This window comes from Agelaius tricolor, unplaced genomic scaffold (genome assembly GCF_023055355.1).
Source record: "Agelaius tricolor isolate 1412-34295 unplaced genomic scaffold, bAgeTri1.0.p SCAF_8, whole genome shotgun sequence".
Taxonomy (NCBI): domain Eukaryota; kingdom Metazoa; phylum Chordata; class Aves; order Passeriformes; family Icteridae; genus Agelaius; species Agelaius tricolor.
In genome coordinates this window covers 5,937,564-5,962,693 of record NW_027269268.1, presented here as the reverse complement: position 1 = coordinate 5,962,693, position 25,130 = coordinate 5,937,564, and the positions used below count along the sequence as shown (strand labels likewise).

Sequence of the window (25,130 nt, the reverse complement as noted above, 5' to 3'; positions counted from 1 at the left end):
TGAACTAATTTTTGAAAGGGAATAGAGACCAACCAAAAGATAATCAGAGCCTGACTTGCTCTGCCATTACAGCCCCTCCAAGCCTGGAGAAGCTGGTACAGACTGAAGACCTCTCTATATTAGTGCTGATGCAACTAGGGAAACTCCATTTACCCAAGTTCAGATGCCTACACTGAGTAAAAGGGAAAATCAGTATAAGAAATCCACTATTCCTTTGCAGAAAAGAAGAGTGTTGGTTGGCAGTTCCCTCCTGGGCACAGCACACTCCTCCTGCCTCCAGGAGCACCCTTACCCCTCACAGTTCCAAGGTAATGGTCCCTGAAGATGCTGAGCCACCCAGCAGGTCAGGAATACCTCCTTTAAAATGGAGACACCACTGGGAGATGCACTCATGCAGAAAATGTATTTTATTTATTTATTGATGCACGATGCCCAGTTCATTTTATCCACTATATTTCTTATCCACTAAACTCTCTCTCCCTCTACTCCTCACCTGAAAAGGCTGCTTATACAGTGAGCAGGAAATCTAGAATCCAGTTTATTGTTATTATCTGGCAAGATGTACATGATGAAAAGATCCTATACCAATTCCATCATTAAGTATTTCTACAGCAAATTTCTACTGAGCCTAAGTAACTGCCAAAATCAGAGTTTATCACACTGTGAAGATATCCTGTGAACTATCAGAGGGACATCATTGAAGTGGGAAGAAAAGAGGAGGAGTTGCCAGCACAAGTTTGGACAGAAAAATAATACAAAGAGGTGTAGCAAAATTGGAAGCAAAGATAGGAAACAAGCAGTAAAATTGCAGTAGGAAAAAATGCTATGGCATGTATCAAGGGAGAAATGCAAAAGAAAGAGTTAACAAGGCACAGTAACAAAGCAAAATTTGGAAAGTATCACCATTGAAAGAGACCTAGGAATATGAGGATAATCTGAATATAAGAAGCAATGTGTCAGAGGAGAATCAAGTGCCACTGAGACCCCTGGCTTGTTCTGTAGAAGCATTACACAATGGGGCAGGGTGGCACAGCAGTGCTCTCTTCATGCATTTCTTTTGCAGCCACACCTGGAATATTGTATGCAGTTCAGGCACTTCATTACTGGAAGATACAAACAAACTGGAGGAAGTCCAGAGAAGTGGAACGGAAATGATTAGAAGCCAGAGGGACTGATTTACCAAGAAAATTTAAAGTAGCCCTTTGCCCGCCTGTAACTCCTCTGATAATTAGAGATGGGAAATGATAACAGCCTAGTCCAAGTCCCCAGTCACGTGCCTGCAGCCCTTTTGCCTTGGGCACCTAAGCATGTGCCTAGCCTTAAGAATACCGAGTAGCCAAAGATTTTTGACCTGATGAAGAGAGTAAGATCAAGGGAAGGAAAAAAATTTAGGCTACATGCCATCAAAATCCTCCCAGGAATTAATTATGACTAAACGAGCTACCATAAAAGATGGAGATTGCATCGCTTGAAATTTCACATTTTACTGCTGATAATGAAAAGGGTTATTCACATCTCAAGTTTATCATCTGTAAAACAACAGGACTGTTCAATAAAAGCAGTTTTACCCATACAAGTCTTTGCCACAAACATATATAGCACCAAGTTATCCTGTCCAGGTAAAGAGACACGGCTAAGCAAACATTTTTACCCCAGACTGTATAAGTCAGGTGGAACAGTTCTGCAAAATGACAAATTATATCCCAGCAGGGAAGTAACTGGATTAGCCTAGCTCCTCACACACTGACATTGCTGTGAAGTGATTTTTAGGAAGGCAGCATTTTATGTAACTGTTGAGCTGTCAGCAGGGCTCTACTGAAAGACACTTTAAAAGTCATGTAGAGGCTGCCAGAGCCTGATCCAGGGAACGGGTGATTACCATTCACATAGGTTTTGCATGTGATCTGGGAAAAAAACCCTCAAAGCAACCAAGCACCAAAAAACTAGCCAAAAAACCAGCAAAGCCCAGCTGCAGGCAGCCTGCAAACAAGCCTGCTGGGATGCAGCTTGCTATATAATCTCCAAGCAACATTCCAGGCCAACAGCCATGTTTGGGCACACAAAATTCCCAAGCCCCTGTACCAGCAGGTGAGCCCACCCAGAAATGTTATCCTAAAGGTAACCCTTTGCCCCCACATTGCCACCTGAAACCCCTTCACCTGGCTTGGGCTTAAAACCACTTCTTGATGCTCCAAATAAGCAAAGTTCATAGTTCTGCTCTGGAAAAATACCCTGGACAGATCCTTAGTCCATAAATGAGAGACAAAATAGAAATCTGCAGTGTTTACTGGAAAGTCAGCATTTGTTGCTAAAACTGTGCTGGCTATGCATACCTGAATAGCATGCTAGCTGAGGCTTTTGTTTATGCAAGCAATGCAAGCTTTAAGCTACAACTTTTGCAATATTTTTATTAACTCGACATTTTTCTGCAAACTACATTTAGACTCATGGAATGAAATAAGAACAGCATAAAGTCAACAGGTCTCAGCTTCAGTGCATTGGTGCCTTGATTTTACCTTATGATTTTTTTGTAATGGACATTCTGCAGCACAGTTTTGAAGGTTTGGCAGAAGGTAAAATCACTGTGTGGTTGATCAGTGCTTTGACTACTTACAAAGTCATACCTATAAGCCTGAGAGTCCTACTCCAGGGACTTCTCCCCCCCCTTTCTCTGTATAGTATATGTCAAAATGAATCTGCAAATTGGTTGAAATCTGTCAAAAACCAAATTATCATCATTGAATATGGTAGGTCTACATATAGTTAAGGTTGCCTGACACTTCTCATTTTAAGACCTCATTTTCTATTGCTTATAACTTTACCACACATTAGCAGTTAGGGCTGAAATTTTCCATGCTGTGTGTCAGCCTGAGGCTGAATATTATTTTGTGAGAGTAAGAATGTATCAGCTAGAAACACGGAGCTTAGTGCAAAGTAAGTTTGTGAATAAGGGTAGGGAGGAACATGTTGGTTTTCTCCCGTGTTACATTTTTCACAGACATATTTGAGAAGCTCAAGAGCCTTCACACTTTGAGACAGACCCTTTGAAGCATCACTGCTCTGATACCACAGATGTGCCTTTTGCCATCTCATACATTATCACTTAAAATTATAACGGATCACAGTATAAAATACTGAAAAGTTGCAGTTTGTACGTGATATGATTTGCAAAGGTTTTGGTGGAGGTTGGCTGCCAACCTCCAGAGCTCCCTTCTGCAAAGAGCACGGACCAGGGCAGAGGGTCTGAGCTGAGCTTGTGCTCCAGCCATCTCTTCCATGTGCCAGGCAATGCTTTGGCACAGGGACTACGTGCAGAAAATCCCCATCACACTCTCAAGATGCAGCAAGGAAACAGCTTGGAGGAAAGGGGAATGAGGCACAGGTTGCAAAAGCAAAGGCAAGCAAAGAGTAAGGCAAAAAATAAATGTCTATTCGTGCACTGAGCCTGACCTGTCACTCCCATAGCTTGAATGTTCTGACTGTTTAGCATTTTTAAGAGAATGCTTTCCAAGGAGGCAGACATGCAGCTGGTTGGGGTACAGGTCCCCATGTGAGGCAACTGGAACAGGTACCCATGGCTCCAGCTCTGCCTACAAGCTTTCATGGTCCCTGGGACTTGACTTGCTGAGTCTATCTCGGGGGTGAGCCCAAAACAGCCTGATGCCACCCTCTGCTGCTCTCTATAAGGACAGGGAAAATAGCTAGTGGCAGCCATAAAAACTTATGGATGCAAAAATGTCCCCAAAAACCTGTCCCAGTAACCTGTTTGTCCCCCAGGTTACTGCTGGCAGACACCTACGTGGCCTCACAGGGCTCTGTCATGGTACTGTGACAGAGGAGTGCTGCCCCAAGGGATGGATGTCCCACACACATCCCATTTCACCTCTCCCCCTCTGGCCTTAGGAAAAAATGACAACCCCTGGCTTGTGATTTACATTGTCTGCTTTTCTAAAACTTTCTGGGAAGAGGAAATGTGGCTCTAAGACCCTAACCACTGAGCAGAGGAGCGTATCCCACACCCTACAGCCCTGCAGTGCAGGCTGAGAGGCAGAGCAAGCATGCCCCATAGCTGAAGGGAGAAAGACAAATGAATGCTCCCAGGACATATTCCCTGCTCAAATACCTCCTGCACAGGGAGTGGGCAACTTCTGCACATGTTGCCATGGGTGCCACTGGCCAGCAAAGCCATCCAGCCCAGAAGCTGGCCTGACATCCCATGGGTGTGAGGCCTGCACAAACCACAACCAGCAGTAAAACCACAGAGTTGAGAAAAACGTAACTCAAAATATCCTTCAGTGTGAATTTGTGACCCAGCATCCATCAGTACCTGCAAGTGAGGGTTACCCTGGCAGCTGCTGTATCTGCACTCAGAAATTAAACTCCAGTGCTTGGAAGGGACACGGATTACTGAGCCATCATCAAAAGGTTTGGCCTGGGGAGCTCCAGTGCCGCATCCACGCTGCGGCTGCAAGAACACCCTCCCAAGCAGGCTCTGCAGAGAGAGCAGTGTTTTCCTGCAAATACGATTACACTGACTTTAATTAGGTAACTGGCTCAGTGGTTTTGATTGTTTCAATTGGGTAAGCACGTGACAGGGATTGATGTATAATTAAGATGAATTTTAAAGATAAGTGTTCATGCTGAAGTGGTGGAGCAGACACGTTTGTCGCTGCCCGAGGACGAAAGAGGAGAAGTACAAGTGGGAAGAGCTCCTCTCTCCACTCAGTCAGTGATTGCTGACCTCTGTTTTTCATTATTCCTAGGAAGTGGTCAGTTAACCCTCATCACAGAGCAATAAACCGTGGCAGAGAGCGCTGATTAATGCGCTGCTCCCCACCAGGGTCAGGCACGAGGAGAAACCCACGGCGGGCTCCTGGCAGCTTTAAATGGCCATTAGTTATAGTTGTGCAAAATGGAATTAACCCAGTTAATCGAGCACTGAGCAGCCACGCTTCTGCTGAGGTCAAGGGTTCCCAGGAAACCAAAGGTACACTATGTTTACATACAGGGAAAAACACTTAAAAACTCCCTAAAAAACCCCAAACCCTGACAGGCTGATTAATAAAAATGAATACTTACAATAAGTTTGACTAAATAGCAAATAAACATAATACCTGCACTGTACATATTAACTGAGGGAAAGTCCTAGAGTAAAGGACAAAAGAAAAGCAACAGATTGCCTTCAGCAGCCTACTAAAACATGCTCCAGGAGAGCTGCTGCACTGCAGCAGGTGGCCCTGTTTAGATCCCTGTCCCCAAAATCCTTCCTGACTGCCCTTCCTTCTGAACAGGTTTGCTATTCTGCCCCTTCACAGGCTCAGCCACATGGCCCCTGTGTCCCTCAGGCCTGGGCTGTCACACATATTCCTCACATTCCCAAATTTGCTGTTTCCCATGAAACAGCCCTTCTCCCATGAGACCCAGAGAGAGCTAAGGAAGCAGAGAGCCAAAGGTAAAGCCTAGCAGAAGGACACAAGCTAAAGATGCACATGCCAGCTCAGTCTGTGACAAAGACATGACAGGCCTGAGCACCAGGGCTTTTCTCTGAACAACTATCTTCCTCTCACTTTAAATTTAATCTTCCTTTATTAGTATTGGCAAGTGCCACTGTAAGGTGTGACATCCATGTCTGGAACAGGAGAACTGTTTTTGCTGTGGCCTGCTCTGTGCCCCTCACTGGATGCCAGAGGCCCTTCTCCCCTCTTTCCCTAAACCTTTGTTTCTGATTCCAGCTGAAATCTTATATTTGTCCCACAACCGGATGGAAATAATTTTTTTCTAAGGATTTCCCTCATTTTTTCAGTTGACAACCTTCGTTCAAATTCTCCAAGAAATTCCCAGGCATACTGATTTTAGGATTAAGGATTGCATAATCCCCATAATGCACTTGCATGTGGATTTTGGATTAGGCCCCCTTGCAGTATCTGGCAGTACCTCAGAACCACCTTTCCCTGTGGAATCTGAGTGGGCACCTTGGGCTGCAGAAGCACACACAGCATTTCCCACCTTATTCCTTGTGGGAAATACAGGTGTTCCTGCATTGTGAGTTTGTTATTGAAGGCTTCAAGGACACAAAGAATGGTGACAGTAACAAGGACCTTCTCACTTTCTTTGTGGAATGGTAATATAGAAAATACAGAGAGTATGAGAATGGCAATAGGAAGGGCTGAAATGAATTTCAGAAAGATGATACTGTCCTTCAGTTTTCTATTTCTGGAACTTTTTCTAACTCAATGGAAAAAGGGATGCTTAAGTAAGCAAATTTACCCAAATGCTGTTCAACACCCCTCTGCTGCTCAACCCTCTTTTGTCTCATCACAGAGCTTTTAGCATGTACTAATACATATGTTTTGCTTGTGCTTTTATGTCCTTCATTTTTTCATAAGCTTTCCATGAAGGATCTTTTATTATTAAACAGTCAGTGAAAGAGCTCATCCTTGCCATATTTCCTCTTCCTACTTTGAAATGAATAATTTACACGGAATAATTGCTAGGTATGCTTTCTAAATTTCTTACATGGAAGTGTATTCCTTCATGAAATAGAAGGGAAGCAAGAAAAGATGAAGCTCAGTGAAAACCACTGTGTCCAAGTGCTCGCACTATTTTCCAGCACCACAATTTATTTTATAAAGCTGTATGCAATGTTGCTGTATTAAAATATAGTCTACTTGACAGATTGCCTGCTGCCCTACATTCAGCACAGAGTTACCTGCACGATGACAGTGCAGAAGTATGGAATATGAATTACTACTCGTAGTTCTCAGGGCTCTATAAACCACTTGAACATCTAGAATTCAACTGTCTGGCTGTTTACACCTTGCAGATGAAGCCTTTAACAACCACCCTCATCCAAAATACTGCACAACCTGATAGTTTCAGGAATATGGTGCTATCACTGTAGGAATACTCTCATCCTGTTATCACTAAAAAGACTGCAAGTGAAAGGCATCATTTTTTAAGTAGGTTAGTGTCTTTTCATTCTCCTTTTTTAATTTTATGAATAGTTTAGTATGCCAGTGCACACAACCTAAGAAGTACTTATTATTATTTTTTCCCAATAGCCCATCATTATCATTCTGTTGTATCAGAGAAAATTAGCACCTATCGCTTACATAATTTCAAGCACTATTGTTAAGAGTGGAATTTGCATGCATGATACGGTGTATAGGCTAACACAAGTCCATTTGCTAAGTCCACGTGGTAAAATGGATGAATAAATAATTGAATGCTTTGCTCCAAATATATAATTATTCTTAGAAAAAAAATTAGAGCACGAGTCTGTGAAATACATATAATAATACTCATCTACAGCTAAACACCCAAGACAAAAAATGTCCTTTCAGAAATGGAATGATATAGTTAGATTCCTAAAATGCTTATAAGAAACTTGCATAAATGCCCGAGTTTTGAAAGTACAGAACCATTGCACTTCTTCCCCACAGGCATTAGCTTTAAATTAAAAAAGCTGTTCCAGCCTAATCAAGAAGAGGCTTATCAGAGAACGTGTGCAGAGCATGCAAAAGGTTTGTAAACCTTCAAACCGCAGTTTGGATTGTTCCTGTTCAAAATCCTTCCAGCTCGGTTTCCTGGCCCTGCTCTCACACACGGCATCGCTCAGTCGTCTCTGGGAAAGCAATATTACCTTTTTTACCAGCACCCTGCTCTGGAATCAGCCTGGCTGCTGTGACTGTGTGGGAATTGTTTGCCATGAGTCCCTTCCATCACACAGGATCACATCAGTTTTATGCTATGTGAGGGAGCAGGTTTTGCAACAGCAAGTTCTAAACATTAGGTCCGGTCTCTCTGTCCTGGAGAGCACCACAAACTGATTTCCAGAGGAAGTAAAATAAACAGGCAGGGTACAAATGAGGGAAATATGCTCTAGTTCTTCTGCCTGGTAGCCCAAAATGAATGCAAATTCACCATGAATGGCAAATGAGTAGGGAAAATGTCACTATTCTGGGTATGGTTTTCCGCAAGAATCAAGAATTAAGGGCAAATGAAAGGAGATGTAGAAATCTGATACAAATGCCTTAATGCTGAAAGTAATGACACCTTTTCTGGAAAAAGTGCAAAATGCTAAATTACAAGAATAAAAAAAATATTCAAAATATTTACCAGAATATTCAGTAACATGCAAAGGGGATGGCCTTTTGTTGGCATCTTACAAGAACAGTCTGAAAGTTCCAAAGAAGCAATTTTCTTCAAAATCACCATTACACTCTTTTTCTGTAATACGGACATCACATTGTGTTCTAAAATAATGTCTTTCTATTGCAGAAACTATTCCCATTTTGGCATTTTTCTCACCCTGTGACTTGCCAGCCTACGTTCTGAATCTCTAGAATAAATTTCTAAACCATAACCATTCCACATTTATTTTCTGAGGCATTTATGTAGCCCTTTTGAGTTTCTTCAGACCTTCTTTTCCAGGTGGGAGGCACTGAGTAGTTTCATTAAACAGAAAAACCTACTGCCTAAAGCAGTAATTCCATTTCAGCTTTTTGCCCTTATTACTGGTCCTCTGGCATTACCATTGAAGAAAATCTGTAGATGGACCTTTTAAAAAGTTATGATTTAATAAATCAGGAAAAAAATTCTGTTAGGAAGACTAGAAGGATGCAGGTGTCACTTCTGTCTTTAAGAAGAGCAAGAATACTTTTTTTTTTAAATGCAGAGGATGGTCAAACAGGTTGCCCTGAGGAGTTCCCACTAATGGAAGTATCAGCATGTACTAGAAAAGCTGCATTACAGCCTTCCCAAATTCACTCCAGTCAAATGGTTTAGGCACCTATTGAGCTCCAAGCAAGCACCACCATTATCCATGTGTCCTGCATCCTAGGAACCTTGCTCTGGCTGCTGTTGCTGAACAAGTAAGAAATCTTAGACTTCCCAACACCTCAAAACCTGAATTCTGATCTAACTCTCCCTGTCTCTTATTACATTATGTCTTACTTCTACACCCTTGGCCTTGCCTTGCCAGACCTCTGGCTTATCCTGGGGACAATGTGGATGGTGATTTAGGATGAATCACGACTGAAGTCAAAAGGACTCTTGCCCGCATTCACGTGCTACTGAGAACAAAGTATACAAAGGATTACAGAGATTTAAAGAAGAAAGAGAGAAAGGGAAAAGAGAGAAAGTCAAGAAGGCATGAGGCAGGCACCCTGAAGAACTGGCATCTCCTTTGCCATGGGCTTACTTTATAATAATAAGCAAGAAAAAATACTAATTATCCTCCCTGTTTCCTGAATATCCAACTTGTGATCCAGAGTCTGATTTGCAGTGGTTTAAGTGACCATAGCTGTAAGTAAAATCAATGGAAACTGCACTTTGGACATACTTAGAGCTATAAAATGCCAAGTACTTAGACCCTGATATCCTAAATATCATAAATCATAAATCCCAAATCAGTGAGTATGTCTGAACTTAATCTGTGCCTTATCTCCTCAATTGTAAAATAGGGGTAATAACCACTCATCTCATAGATTAAACAATGCTTGTGAAGCACTTAGATATTAGTGAAATCACTACAAAAAAAGCTTTGTAAGAAATGAGTAATTATGTATTCTGAGCAAGAGATGAATAGTAATCAGCAGTGAAGGCACAGGACCATACATGGGGCAAGGAAAAGAATATAAGACATTGAATAGCTGCTTATTAATTGAACACCATCCAATCTCTTCAATGAACAAGGCAGAGGTGTAATGGAAAAAACTGTATGGGACTGTGTTATTAAGGCTGAATTAGGAATCATTACGTGCAGTGCAGATGAACAAAGACGCAGGCCACTAACGTTCAGTACTTTAATACTTAGTGACCATTTTGGAAACTTGATTTTTTTTCCCCCTACCCAATATATTTTAGAAAAGCAAACTTAAAAAAAATGAACCAGCTCAAACCCTCTGGAACCCACTACTGCACCTAATACAAGAAACCACTGAGGAGCAGTAACTCCAAACTGCTTGTTTCTACTTGCTCTTAGCATAGACAAGGTACATACAGAAGCCAAACATCATCATCATCACTCTTGAAATAGGTGGGAATGGACTGATTAACTCATGTTCCCTATTTTAGGGCCCTGGATTTGGCAACTCAACAGTGAAAAATGGCACCAAATAATTTTGTAGGTTAAAAATAGGTAATATATTTTTGGTCTAACAAAATTTTCTCTCTGTAAACAATAAGGACCTGTGGGCTTCAATGCTGACCATGGGCCATTATTATTTCTAAAAAATCTGACAAAACTGGCTCTGTCAAAGTCTAGACTTCAAACCTAACAGAGACACTCACAAACTTCAACAACCTAAAACTGTGCTCCAAAAAAAAGGATGAAATCCTGGCTTCATTTAAGGCAATGGGAGATTTGCCATTACCTTTCCCACTCTATTTATATCTGAGATGCTAGCAGATGCCTTGTTCCCTCTGTCTACAACAGACAGATCTGTATGTGCATTTTCTCTCTTTTTTATTCTTTTTTTTTTTGTCTGAAGACTGTTTTCCCATCCCCTTATTTAAAATGGGATTAGGAGGCACAAAAAGATGCTTTGTTTCTAGCCTTATATATTTATTTTCCAGCTTTATCTATTAAGAATTTCTTTTGGCCACAACACTGCAAAATTCCTTATCTCTAACACTGGAGTGCTGAAGGCCCCTTGCAGGATTATCCCCTTTTGACTTTTAACTACTTATCCTGAAACTGGAAGAGCCTTTTCAGGTTTGAAAAACTTTCAGGAACCTAAGGATTGTAGAAGGGAAGTGCTATTTGGTCCTAAAAGTGAAAATTATAACGTTGCTTCTAGAGGCTGCCAAGGGAGGCAGTTAACAGCATTTTATAAAGTAATATGTCTTAAGAAGCACTACCATAGCTTTAAGCAGCTAAAGCTAAAGCATCCTGATTAAGGATGTTTTATGATATTTTATATGTTTTATACTGCTAGATACAGATCTTGTCAATGTATTTCTGTCCAACTGCAAATTCCAATTTAAATGTTCGCTCATACTTTATTTATCCCTTTAGTTATATTGTATCAGGCATAACAAAACAAAACAAAAAATCCCATCAACAAAAACCTGATGGGGCCTGGGGGGGGGTACCTACAGAGCCTTAGCTGGGTAGGATGGAGTTCTTTCAAAAGGACTTCACTCTCCTAAGCTTTTTTTTGAACTCAAAATGAGAAAAGTCATTGCAGGAGACAAACATTAATCGGCTAGCACAAAACAGTTCTGCCTTGTGCAAGATACTTTACATCCATTTTACATCCACTTTACATCCATTTCTAAAACCTGAAGTTCTGTACTCCTGTGAAGATCTAGTCATTCACCATCATTACAAATGGAATATTCTAAAAACATTATTAGCTAGTCCACCCTCTCTATTACTCACACTTCCTCCATTTTCAGAGTCAGCTGAAGTCTCCAGCCTCCCCAGGATACAGCATTAACCAAAAGAGACCTCTTTGGCTTATCCTTTACTACCACAGAGAACTAAATTATATCATTGGCCACTTCTCTTAAGAGCAATTCCAAGGTAGGCACTTAAAGCCTTCGTACTCTTTTTAGGAAAGTGCCCCCACAAAAGTCTCTCTTTTTTGGTGGTTTACAGCATTCTCAAAATAGCAAACTAACTAATGGGATTTTTACCCATTTACTCTTATTTCAGTCAGTTCTTAGTTCAAAATAAATTCTCCTCCCTCTCGGTTGTCTATTCCTCAACTGTAATATTTATAGGCAGCAATCATGTCCCAACTCAGATTGTTTTTGGGTAAGCTAAAAAAAGCTAAAAGCATTCAGTAACCTGACATAAGATAAATTTTTATTTCCCAGATCATTCCAAAAGCTCTCCTCATGTGCTTACCTGACTTTGAATCAAGCTGTCTTTACTATGACGGTGACCAGAAGTATACTCAACTCTCCACATAAGCATTCCCAGTATCACTTGTACCATGACAGTGTGAATATTTCCCTGATGGCTTGAAATACTTGGTGCATCTGAATTGTACACATCCATTTTGTGCAACTCAACTCTGCAAGTGGCGCAGCCAACTTGGAACTACTACCTAGAAGACAAATTTCCCAGGAAGCACCCTGTCTATCTTTCCTGTAGGAAAAGAGATCCATTCCTTTTTAAGGAAAAGGCAGTTGACATACTCAAGAAAACACTGAACTAATGGCTGTAGCATTGGAACATTTGTTAGCCAAATATTTGTAGCTACTTTAAATCAGCATGCACTGACAGGGCCACCCCCCTCTATGAAGACTCTGACTTGCTGGGTTGCTACCCTGTGATGTGTTAAAAAAAGAAAACAACAACAATAACAAATTACTGCAACTGAGTTCCCTGTCACATCATATGAATGCCAAAATTTCTCTGCTCTTAACAGGATGTAGAAGTCTGTATGGTGCTTGAATTTGGTTCTTGAATTTGTGGCAGTGGAACGCTTCTGCCCAAAATTAACCAACCTTACCACTGCATCCATGCTCCATTTACTGGGTATCTGTGCTTGTGCAGGCTGGCTATCACCTACTGAGCATATTATTTTACAGACCAAGCAGGCTAGAAATTAATATTCATAAAACAAAGAACAAAAGACAAATGACAGAGTGCAGGAGAAGAATAGTTGCACGCAGCCCTGTGCGTGCATTTTTCAAGGCTAGACAGCTGCCTGTATTTAAATTCTCATACTCATCTATCCCTCTCCACAGCAACACCAGCTCACACAGTAAATAAGTTACCCTCAAAAAACTGCAAATGTTGGGATGTCTTGGGGGAGGGAAGAAATTATTAACACTTTTGGAAAGGAATGAATGCAGATTTTCAGCCTCCTTGATATAAAATATTTTTTGTATCGTTTTCACAGCTATTAATCGACTTATGTTCTTTGTGGCACTGCAGCTGCTAAACCCACTCATTCTGTGCTTGTTTTCAAAGCAAGGCACTCCGTCACCTTGGTGGTTCCCAAATCTCCCCCCTCCATCTGAAATGCTACCACATTCTGCCTGCTCCCAGAATGTGGTAGCATTTCAGATGGAGGGGGGAGATTTGGGAATCTCCACTTCACACTCACCTGAATGCATCCAGCGTTTTTTACTGAACACTGGGCAGTGTTTTCCATGCAGCCCACATATTCCAAAGACCCAAAAGGAAAGATTTTCCTCATGTTTCACCTCTCCTCAGCTTTAAAATATTCTGTTGCAATATATGTTAGATTCTTTATTCTTTCATTTTTTTCTTACGTCTCAACTCTTGCTGCTTGGGGTTTTTTTTACTCCTTTTTGGGGTCCCATGGCAAATTTTTTTAGCACCTTCCTCCTACCAGTCTCCTCAACTCTGAGCTGTTAGTAACTAAAGCCAGCCTGCAGAAGGAACCAAGACTTCATTTCACAGAGCAATACTGCCTGCCAGAGCTAAACCCAGGAAAAGTCCTTTTCATATATCCATGAAAGCATGGAAGGCTGGTAGCAGCTTCAAACCTATAATGACTTAATTATTTAAATTTTATTTTACACCTATTAACCATAGCATATCAAGTAAGAGTAGCAGCTGCTACATGAATTTGACCAGCTCACTTGCCCTCAGCAGATCACCCATCTGCTTGCTCTTCACCTAATATTTCTGTTTGATAGGTTGTAAAACAGATTCTTGCAACAGGTCAGGAACAGAGTCAACTTCAAATCCCACATAAAAATTTCTATGAAAACATATGGACATCTATACTGAGTGATGTCAAATTTAGAGAGGCCACGGACCTTAGGAAAGTGGATAAAAGGAAAATTGCAGCCTGTTATGGAAAAACACTGACTCCATTACAGTGAATGAACAGAAGAGTGGAGACTGAAGAACTGTATGTATAATTAATTATAGTAATACAGACCTACAAAATTCATGGCTGCACACAGTGAAAAATGGTGTGCAAAAGGCCTGTTATGTGTCAATTTCAGTTTCATACAGCATAAAATGTATTGCTTTTTTAAATGATCAATACAGTGAACTTCCCTGTTCACCAGTAGCATTCTATAAAAAGTTATGCTAATTAAGCAAATGATTCAAGAGTTCTGTATGTTAGCATTTCTCACACCTTGATAAGTTTTCCACTTCAACTGAAATGAAAACAAAAAAAAAAAGGGAAAACAAAAAACAAGGGAAGCACACAGAAAGAAGCTTTCGTTTGTCTTCTACTAGGGCCTCTAAAGCCTTGGGAAGTTCTTCAACTTACAGTGCATAGGAAAATCACCTGTTTCTGAAAAAACAGGTAGAATTTCTTTGTTCTTAGGCTGCTCACTTAGGGGAAAGCAAGTTTGCAACACCCAGGAGGCATCAAATCAGACTGAGAAGTTTCCTTCAGCCAAATTATCCCTCTACTCTAAACTGACAAAAGTTTAGGCAATGAAAAAAACCCCACAACCCTAGGAACTTCCATTGTTGTGCCTGTGTTTTTACTTCAGAGCTGGAGAGAAATCTATTTTTTAAACTTAAAAAAAACTAGCTTTAAGGTTAACCTTCTGGAACAGAAATCAAGAACAGAATCTGATTTTTACTGAATTACCCCATCTTTGTATTTTAAAAAAAGGACAAGCTTCCTTATAACTGATCGAGCATAATTTTTTAATGCTCCCATTTGAAGTAGCTAAAAATTTCCAAGTAAATATGCAAAATAACTTAAAGAAAATGGTCATTTTTGCTGTAGTCTTTAGCACCATATGGAGATGAAAAAAATGCTTTCCTTCTTGCTTCCAAGCCAAAGGAAGAATAAAAGATTAGCAACTTACGAAACAATATAAATTTTGATTTAGGAGAGATTACCTCATACTTGTCTGGAACTTGAACAAATGAAGACTGAAAATGCAAAGCATAGGCAAGAACAGCTGTGATTTCTGACTTCAAGCCTGTTACTCTCCTTAGAGAAAGCTGCTTCAGTGGAAAAAGAGAAGACAAGCCTGGCCAGGTGCTTTAGGTTCCCTCACAGTACAGTGTATTTTCAGCATATGACTCTATTTTGATCACAAATTCAAGTTTAAATGACTTTGGGATTAGCCATATCTGTAATTGAGGGAAAAAACCCATAGAATAAAATTAACCTATGTAAAAATGTATTCTAAATTTATATGCCTTAACTTTTGCAGTGACACCATTTACCAACACTTTTACAGTCCAAAGATTTTTAATGTTTGCGAGGCAGATCAAATTTATGTTAATGACAAAATCATGTTTCTTCAGAGCAGTCTCCTGTTCATCAGTCAGTAATCAAAAAGCCTGTACCTACTTGATACTAGAACTACTACTTGGATAATTTACAGCCTTGGATTTAATGCTACCTGAAATTACTTTTGAAATTTTACCAATAAACCCATTTTAATACTCTTTTTGGTCTACACCTCTCCTTCTCCTAAATCCCTTAGACATTTCCTGAAACTTCCAAGATACAATTAACTGGGAATACAATTACCAGATTTATAATTTGAAATGCAAACTTTAGTCTCTTTGTTCTTGGTTTCTTGGGTTTAAATTCCAATAAAGTTGTTATTTTCTGTTATAATCTCTCTGGGTTTGTAGGATTTCAGAGGAGCCTGAAAGAATTGGCAGTCAATGGCTGTTCATGGTGTGCTGACAATGCTAGCCATTCCAGCTGAGACCCAAAAAGCTGGGTAGTGTGCAGAGTTCTCTCTCTCCAAATCCCTCTTTTCTCTGCTTCCATGCTTTTTGACCCAATTTGTCTCCCCACTTCATAGAGGAGCTGAGTTGGAGGAGACCTTTAAAGGTCCTTACAAAAAGAAGGCACATGATCAACTGAGGAATGTTTAGTGGATCATGAAAGAAATGTGTGTGTCCCTGTGCTACAAATATTTAATAGTTTCAATTATTTCAAATAGGAAACCTCAGGAAGGGGTTTTTATTGGTCCTGCTCTCAACTGAAAAACTTATGATGGCTCTACAAGAAACCTCTTGTTACAAAACTACCTACAAAAACTTTTATTTATATGGATTGTGCCAGGATGTTTGAAGCCAATACGTGTGTTATGTTTTTGCTATGACCTTTTGGGGCCAACACTCTACAATATATAAAAAAGTGCAAGCCGAGACAAAATTTCAGTGTCTGCCTAGCAACAATGCTACTGGTAGCATCAAGAGCTCAGTCATGTGCATACCAAGAAATCTAGACAGTGTTCACATACCACTGGTAAGTACATGTATCTTACTATAATGACTCTTAAAAATGTATTTAAACTAATTTAAAGCACATCAAATTTTTAGGGATGACGGGGTAGCTTTCTCTTTTATTTTTAAAATTGTTTTTTTGCTTAACTTGCAAACTTTCAGAAATTACTGATCAGTTTTAATTCTATTTAAAAAATGTCTTTCTACCTGATCAGAGAGTAATCCTTTCCTAATAATTTTGTCTTATGAGGCTTAAAAACTGCTTGCTGCTCTGTTAACTACTAAGGGGATTCCTTAGTAATTTTGTATGGATGTTCCCTGTAAATCTGGATGGGAACATCCATCATGCTATGTTGGAATGGTCAGCAAAGGAGATGTAAATGTGGGCAAATAGTACCTTGAAATTACAGTGATTCAAGACTGGAGAGGAAGCTTTCCTGGGAGGCAGGAATGGAGGCAGGAAGACAACAGAAGGTGCTGTCACTTCAACAGTATGTGCAGGTATATGGAAAGCTTCACCATCACCACCACCCAACCAAAAATTATCTTCTCATGATTCAGGGGTCAGCTTAGATGTGGGTGCCTGGAGAGCCATCCATGATGTGGTGTGGAAGTTCATGGAGGAAATCACTTAGCCAGAAAAAAGAAGGTTTTCCAGTTCACGTGCTATATCAAGCAACTAAATGCTCAAGAAGAAGTTGGGGACTGAGGACATCAAGGTCAGCTACTGCACAACTCTAAGAGAAGATGTTTTCAGCAAGGGGAAACCTTTTCCATGTCCTTATAACTTTGGGAAGTTAATTTCAATTAGATTGACACTTCTGATGATAGATAGATAAATAGATTGATAGACATTACACGAAGTCTTGACTTCAGTGACGCACAAGCCCTCCAGGTCTATTTAACAGAGAGCTAAATCCTTATTGCCATCAGAAGTAGATTTAATGATCACAGAAGAAATTAATCACACCTCACACTGCCTCACTCGGTGCACAAGCTGGACACCATATTAAGAACCTATTTTTTTCCTTCTAGGGTTTTTTTCATGAAGATAAATCAGTGAGTAGCGATCTCCTACTTCATCTGTGGTTGTAAGAACATTTACTCACCAGCAAAGACTTCCAAAAACCTATACGGTATTTGTGGCCTTTGCATGCCATGAACTCTTATTATCAGATATTAAAAACCTTTTATCCATTTGAAGAAGTTGCTTACAAAGTCTGTAAAGGTCACTCAACTTTTTTTTTTTTTCATCTTAACAGCATAGAATTTTACCAACAGCAGAAAACACAGAGGGAAATTTATATGTCTATACACATATATTTCTTTTAAAAAATCAAAATAAAATATTTTGTCTTTTGTGTTGATATTTTTTGTGTTTTCTTACCTTCTACTGCTCTCTTGAAGAAAACTTTACAGCTGCCACACGTAACCACCCCATAATGACATCCAGATGCTTCATCTCCACACACCAAACACACTTTGGAAGGTCTTGAAGATCCAGTTGATACACTTCTCAATGAAGAGCTGGAGTGAAAACAATCAAACAAAACAAAACAGATATGAATATTTCAAATCATATCAGCCATAATACAAAGTTCAATTAAGAATTTATAACAGGTATATTGCTCAAGGCACCTAACAATTAGGAAACCACAACTCCTTCTGGCAGTGCCTAGCTGAATACACGAATAGCTTTAATTAGTAAGTGCAATATTTTTACTGTCTGTTTTAAAACACCCATAATATATCAATGTTAATGTGAGAAGCTACCACAAGGGCAGTGGAATTTATCGGTAGCAGATGATTAAAACTGAAAATAAAAAATAAACTAACTAACAAACCATTCTAGCAGCAACCTGGCAGCTATAAATTTTCTTTCTTTTTCTTTATTTGTTTGAAGCCTTGACAGCTAAGGAGTACCTGTAAAGAAAGCTCTAAGGCCATTTGATGAAGTAGTGCAGCAATTTGGTGTGTACTCCCCTGTCTGTGCTCCTGCTTACCACTGCAGTAGTTCATGAGCTTATTTCTGATATTCCTGCAATTTAGCTGCTTACTTCCTATGTAGTTTTGAAGCCTTTGTATATTCTGCAAGTGCAGAAGATCTTCCCATATGCCTGTAGGTGCCATAAAAGCAGCACTGGAGGTTCAGACCATCCTGAAGTTTGGTAGAGTGATGCACCTTGCAAGCCTGCTTCAATGATCTACTGCTGTCTGAAACAGCAGGGCACCTTTAGGAAACATTTTCCACTGTCAACTCTCAAGGACAATGCTTTTCATAAACAAGTCACATTTCCTGATCCTGTGAGTATCCTCCCTCCCTTCTTCCCCCAGGAACTAGAAATGCCACCCCTAATGCAATGGGCATGCTTGGAGAAACATGCCAGCTCCTGAAGGAGAAGAAAGCTTTGCATCCCTCCCATGTCTCCACAGGGCTGGAGAGAGAGTCTCCTTCCACACAGCCTCTCTTCTCCAGGTAAACATGACCTCTTGCATTTCTTACATGTTATCTCTCTGAACTCTGCCAGACAACTACCAAAACAACCCTGAAAGACTTCCCACCAGCAGGGAAATTATCAGGCAGTTCAAACTGCAGGTCCCAGGCTATTTGTCCATCAGCCACTGGGAAACAAAGTCCACAGGTAGTCTTAATTCAAATATAAGATAATAAGCTTGCTTAAGAAATCTCAAGTATGAACCCTTTGCCTTTTTCCAAATTTCTAACTTCCTTTAAAGAGGTATGCAGAGGCCAAGTGATTTATCCACAGGGCACAGCTCAAATGTCACTCCGAATGAGGGACCGCAGCTCCCCTGGCCTACAGCTTTACTGCAACATCAAATCTAAATGTCTGCTTAAATGACAGTGTTCAGATGTTAATCAAAATGCTCCAAATAGTATTCATTCCTGCTCTTGTCTGCTCACTAGTCTGTTAGATTTACTAGTTTTAGTCCCTGTGCTATTTATACTCTCATTACATAACATCACACTACTTGATAATTGCTAGGTGATGGCATTAGCTCATCTGTTAAGAGAGAGAGCCTCACCAAATCCATGTTAAAATAAGTTCTGCGTGCTCCAGTCGCAGTCATACCTGCACACACTGCATTAATTTACCCTCAGGAAAAGTAACTTCTCCAGGATTTGTCAAGGCTGTGCTGCTATTCAGCTCTGATGTGTTAAGACAAAGTAAAGGACTTTCTCCCTCCAGCACGTTCCATACTGCGTGAAAAAATTAGACCTCCCATTAAAAAAAAAATCTTAAAAAGGTGTCTACTTTCTAGAGAAAATGCCAATAACCTGGAAAACTCACCTTGAAAATTCTCTTTCTTTCACTGCAAACATCAGTATTTTGCCTGAGAAGGGAAACATTTCAATTCTGATGTAAGATCAAAATGTCTCAGGGGATTTTTAATTTTGATGCTGCGTGTTCCCATTTCTTCATAAGATTGGCAAAAACTTTCCTAGTCTTTCTACCCTGAAAGAGGTCAGTGTATTTTTTTTGATATCTAAAAAAGAGGTAATTTTATTAGAGAGCTTTTCCTGTAGAGAAATGGAGGTTTCCAGGGTATCACAGCAGTGTGCATGATTTTTATTTTTATATATATACGCACGCACATGCTCCTCTATATATATATACTGCATATATATATGTAATTATGTATTATTTTTAGTTGAAAATAAATTGTCATGTAGGATTTGCAGAAGGTGGGAGAACCTTTTTTTAGATACAAGCTACCCTACAAAATTGCACTTTCACAGAATTATTAGGTTAAAAAAAAGTCAGCAAAGACAAATTAAGACACCAGTTGATCCATGACTATTATTAAAAGCCTGCCTAAGACGTAATCTATAGCATATTTTATACAGTGCTCCTCTTCACTGAAGACTTGAGTACAACTGGAAGGTACAGCCTGAATACAAAGTATGTATTCAGCTACTCAGCCACAGCATCACAGGTGGAAGCTTAACATTGTGCAATGAAATCAAATTAACTCATTCTTTTATTCAGTTTAAAAGTGGAATATGTTAAAACACAGATGAGGCATTTTCATTCTTAACAGGAGTATCAAACATGGAATTGTTCTCAAATACTTTACTGCAAAGAAACATTGATGTTTGCTGTTGGTACTTCAATCTGCTCCAACTTGTGCCAGCTCTGGCTATGATTGCCTCCAATGAACAATGTTTGGCTTTTTTTAAAAATCTCTTATGTTCTCTTTCATCCATGCTATACCAGAGTATTTGCCAATTCAAAATGCTGCTGTAATACCTAACACAAAGGTAAAGTGGTGCAAATAATAAAAGGCTGAGCCCAAAAATATGCTCAAATCACAAGCTAAACCTCAGGATAACTCATTCTCTCCATGGAAGCTTTTCTTTCCAAACAAGGCACACGCAGATGGCCGTACCTTTTCCTCCTAAATCTCTCTCCTTTCAAGCTGTGATGCCTTCCCTTAGTGACCATTGTGAAAAATATCTGACTGATGAGGAACCTACCCCTTGGCCTTTATTTCAAGGCCAGACATCCAGTGTGGATGACATAAAAAGACATTTCATTTATTCATCACTTTCATTTAATCAATTCTTTTTATTAATCATCATAACCCTTTATTCTATAATATGCATAGGCAGAAAAACTACACTAAACCCCCCACTAAACACCCCATGAAATTACTTCTCATGCATGCTCCAAGTTAAATATTTCCCTTTGCATTAATTTTCCATATCAACATGCTGTAAATTTTTGGCCAGTAAAAATGCCTAATGTAAACTGGCATGTGGGAAAAGTTACAGGCAGGTAACACTTAATAAGCAAAATATCATTGCTAAATTCAGTTGATTATAACAGAGATATCTACATTTATTTAATTTTTACTCTTTTTTTTGGAGCTAAGTTTGATTTTTTGATCCAGATGAGAAGTTTAGTTACAATACTCCAAGTTACTTAAGTAACAAGACATTCTCTCTTCTGGAATATCCAAGAGTTGATCCATGTAAGAATCAATACCATAAAAATATTAGAAACTTTACAACTGACTCCCTGGAAGGTAATTAGCCTAGTGCCAAATATCTATTAGAATGACATGCTAAATCTAAGGGCATATGTGGGCCACAGCAAGTTTCAATCTTAAAATTCAGATAGAGTGAAAACACTGTATTTACCCAAAACCAAATCAGAGCATATACCCTATTGCTCTGATATTTAACATGGTTTTTTAAAAAACTTTTACACAACAGACTGTTGTTGAGCCAGGACATTCCTTGTGGGTGGCAAGCTAGTTTCAATATAACCTCCCAGCTGAAAACACCAGAAATGTGAAATAGTGCCAAAGAGCTGGCTACTCCTTCCCATTTTCAGAAGCCAGTGGTTCCCATAGGTTGATTGGGTTGCTGCTTTCATGCTTCTCTCATTATTTCTAATACAACAAGAATAGGCAAACACAGTCCCACACCCCTGCCATAAAACTCCACAGGACCCAAAGAGAGGAGATCCACCAGAGCAGGCATATTTTATTCCAATGCTGTTACAGCCAAGGGCAGCACAGAGGGTTTAACAATGCCAAATGTATCTCCTAAATGATTTGTAAAACGGTTGCTTCGATGGCTCCAGTAACATTTGTCACGTTGCAGGGTATGTGATTAAGAATAAGCCTGATTTATTATCCCTAACAGTGCAAATGCTGGCAGTTAAATGCTGACCTTGACTGGCCATTGCCATCAAGCTCATTTGTGTCTCTCAGAGTTGGCTTTAGTAATAGTTATATGGAGAATTAATTAGAAATAACAGATTTTGTAAAGAAGAGTCAATAAACCCACAGATAGTCCAGCATTTTAAAAGCTGATTATATAGGTTATTATGCTTTTCAAACCAGATGTCATACAGGAGCACAGTTTAAACAAATGATGCCTCTCTGATGATAAAATGAAGCACTCCAAAGAAGCATAAGCCACAATATGTATTCCAAAGTCATTTGTTCCAAGCGCTTTTATTATTATGAGATCTAGATGAGTCCTTTTTAATTCCACATCATTGACTTTTCTTTTTAATACTGAAATTTTCTGGCAGTAAAACAAACAGAAGGAACTCGGGTACATTTCAATAAATAAAGGTATGCAAAAACAAAGGTAAAAAGAATTTGAGATTATAGAATCGTATTTTTACCACAAGAAGAAAAAAAAGTAACTGTAAGAGGAAGAATAATCAGGATATTCAAGGTGCAGAGGCTGCCAGCAGTTTATTTCTACTCTCTCATCTCATTTCTGAAGGAGTATAACCTCCGTGGAGTCATCTTCTGCTGGGAACTAGCACCTAAAAACATGATAGTCAACTCTGCACTTTAAATACTGCCACTAACCTACCTGTGGCCCAAAACAAGAGTTGGGCATTTTACTTCTCTTAGCAGCTCTCCCAGTGCCTTCTTTTCTCTAACTCATTATTCCCTCAGCCATCATAGACAACACAGAAACCATTTCCTTTTCACATTACCTCCATTATTTTTGTGCATATCCACATAGTAACAGTAATTTCACTGTCCAAGATAACTCTATTACTCCTTTAGAAGGTGACATACTGGCCAAAACCTGTCCAGTAGATTATTTATTAAGCCAATTCACTCCACAATGATGGTAGTCATGACCTCCCCCAGTGCCATGTATCTATCATCTCCCAGATTCTGCTCCATGCTGCCTGCTTTAATTGTCAATACTGATGTTTGACCAGCATCAGTTTCTGTTGTATAACCTGAATTTTTAAAGAGTTTCACTGTAGAGGAAGGAATCCTGGCTCTCTCCTATACTACTTGAATAAAGCAGATTAGCAGGCTGGAAAATGGTATTTCTTAAATGTCAGAGTATATAAACCAATCTTCTTGTCAGCAGACCAAGAAAGCAGAGAGGAGTGAAGAGGTGCAGAGATGAAACGATCAGAATTTTGGAGGAGAAGGCAGTCACGTGGGACCTCGGGAACACTGAGCTAAGGAAGAACTGCTGGAACCCAACCACCCCTGAGCCTCAGCAGCAACACTCCCAGAGCAGGCAGAGCAACATTTACCCTCTTTGAGTGTTTATTTTTAAGACATTTAAAGAGCAAAACCAAGCAAACAACAATCAGAATTCAGTAGCTGTGATATTACATTTAAATTAGTAGTCAGTCTCAATTAGTTATTTAGGTTTTTTTTTTTTTTTTTAAAGCACAGAGCTTTTGTATTCCAAGAGAGAAACCCTTCAATTCTTTGAACGTCAAACACTACAACCTTTTTTAATCTTAAGAAATGCTTAGCATGATGGAACATGAAGGAATTGGAAGGGAAGTGCATTTAGTTAAGAAAAAGCAAGCTGAGAACCTAGATGGTGTTTTTCCTCAGCAGCTCCAGCTTTCACTTGAAGTTACTTTATTTAGCAATGCCTAAGGGTCACACATCACACTTTCATACCTGGATCTTAATTATGATAACAAGCAAACTCTGACATGCACTAATAGAAAAGGCTCCAACCTTTTTTCCAAACCCCACCAAATCTAAAAAGATGCACTCAGGATTTAAAAAAAAGCATTTAAGTCCCAATGTTTATTCGGCAAATAGAATCTGATGCGTTCTGTGCCGCAGTCAAAGTGAACAGGTTCCTGTATTTAGCTTAACCTTAAGGCATATGTTGATTTTACAAAATGAAGCAAGTGTGCTATGCTCCTTCAGTTCCCATTTACCTTAGTGGATGCTGACAGGACTCAGCACTTTCCTCCATCCAGCTGTAAACCTTGACTTTTCCTTGACCTTCTCTGCTGAAATATTTTGGTAGCAACTATAGTCGGCAATCCAAATTTTACCTCCGAATAATCGGCTGACTACAGAAAAATATAAACTTAAGCATCAATGAAAGTGTGCTCTGATGGACTGAAACTGAGGAGCACTTATATCCTAGGGAAATAAAACTAATTTTTACCCAGTGATTTAGTGATCAAAGAAGTATAACATCCTCCTACTTTTCTTCTGCAATGCACTTTTCTCCTCTAACTGCTGTCACAACCTACCAAGACACAACTGCCCCAGGGAAATAAAATTTCCTTGCTCTGCAGGTTTTTCAGTACATAGATATAGTTATCTATTGAAATGGAATGGTTAACCTAAAAGGGGAGTTTCCTATCAGGATTAAGCCTTTGGTTTTGGAAGGCAGAGAACTCCAGTAAGCCTCACAGGGCATTTGCTCTAACTTTTCATATTTGGCCCACTTATAGAATTAGTGCAGTTTAAATGCATGCAATGCTAGTGTTTGTGCTGCTGATTATAAATTGCTATGTATAGCAAGATAAGGCAGGAACAGTTTATCTGGAAAATTATCTGGTTAATTATTGAAAGTCTGCTTGAGGGGGCAGGGAGTACATTTAACTCTTTCTTTTTCCGCACCTGCTCACCTGCCTTAACTAGGAGGAGACACACAGCTTGGAAGATCCAATTTTTCACAGCACCATGTCATTTTCCACTACTGAAAACTATGGAAGCCATTATGCACCCTGGTAACTCTCCTACCAGGGCACAGTAATGTTTACGTGGTGAGGCTCTGCTGCCTTCTCAGTCAGAAACATTTTAAAGCTGCATAAAATGCCATGATTCAAGTGAGGCTCATTTGCTGATGGGGGCACCAGTGGGAAATCATAACCATAAGGAATTTCAGGCAAGACAAGACTGCACAAGTACATTGCTCTGCTACTGAAGGCTTCCAAGACAAAGAAATCTGAAAGAGCAAGGGAGAAAAATGCACAAAGAAGGCAAATGCAGGGAGATGCTACCAGTAATAAAAGCATCTCTTTAAAAAGCCTCCTCCTTTTAAAAGCAGGCTCTCAACTTTAGTTGAAGTTCTTCCCTCAGAGTCTAAACAAGCAACTCCTAAAAATACCTTCCTTTGTTTGAAAGCTTATTTTATGAACATCAACCTGCAATGACATTGATGACCAGAATATTGACTGTTAATGACCTTAAG

General features: G+C 39.6%; 1 protein-coding gene across 4 annotated transcripts in view; it reads right to left on the bottom strand.

Annotated features, from left to right (window-relative positions):
* The window catches only part of NR3C2 (nuclear receptor subfamily 3 group C member 2), a 189,885-nt gene that overhangs the window by 61,994 nt on the left and 102,761 nt on the right, over window positions 1-25,130 (bottom strand). For all 4 annotated transcript variants that reach the window (XM_071431471.1, XM_071431472.1, XM_071431473.1 and 1 more), the window contains one exon: window positions 17,544-17,683. In XM_071431471.1, coding sequence (XP_071287572.1) covers window positions 17,544-17,683 — 140 coding nt within the window. The remainder of the gene's footprint in view (window positions 1-17,543; window positions 17,684-25,130) is intronic.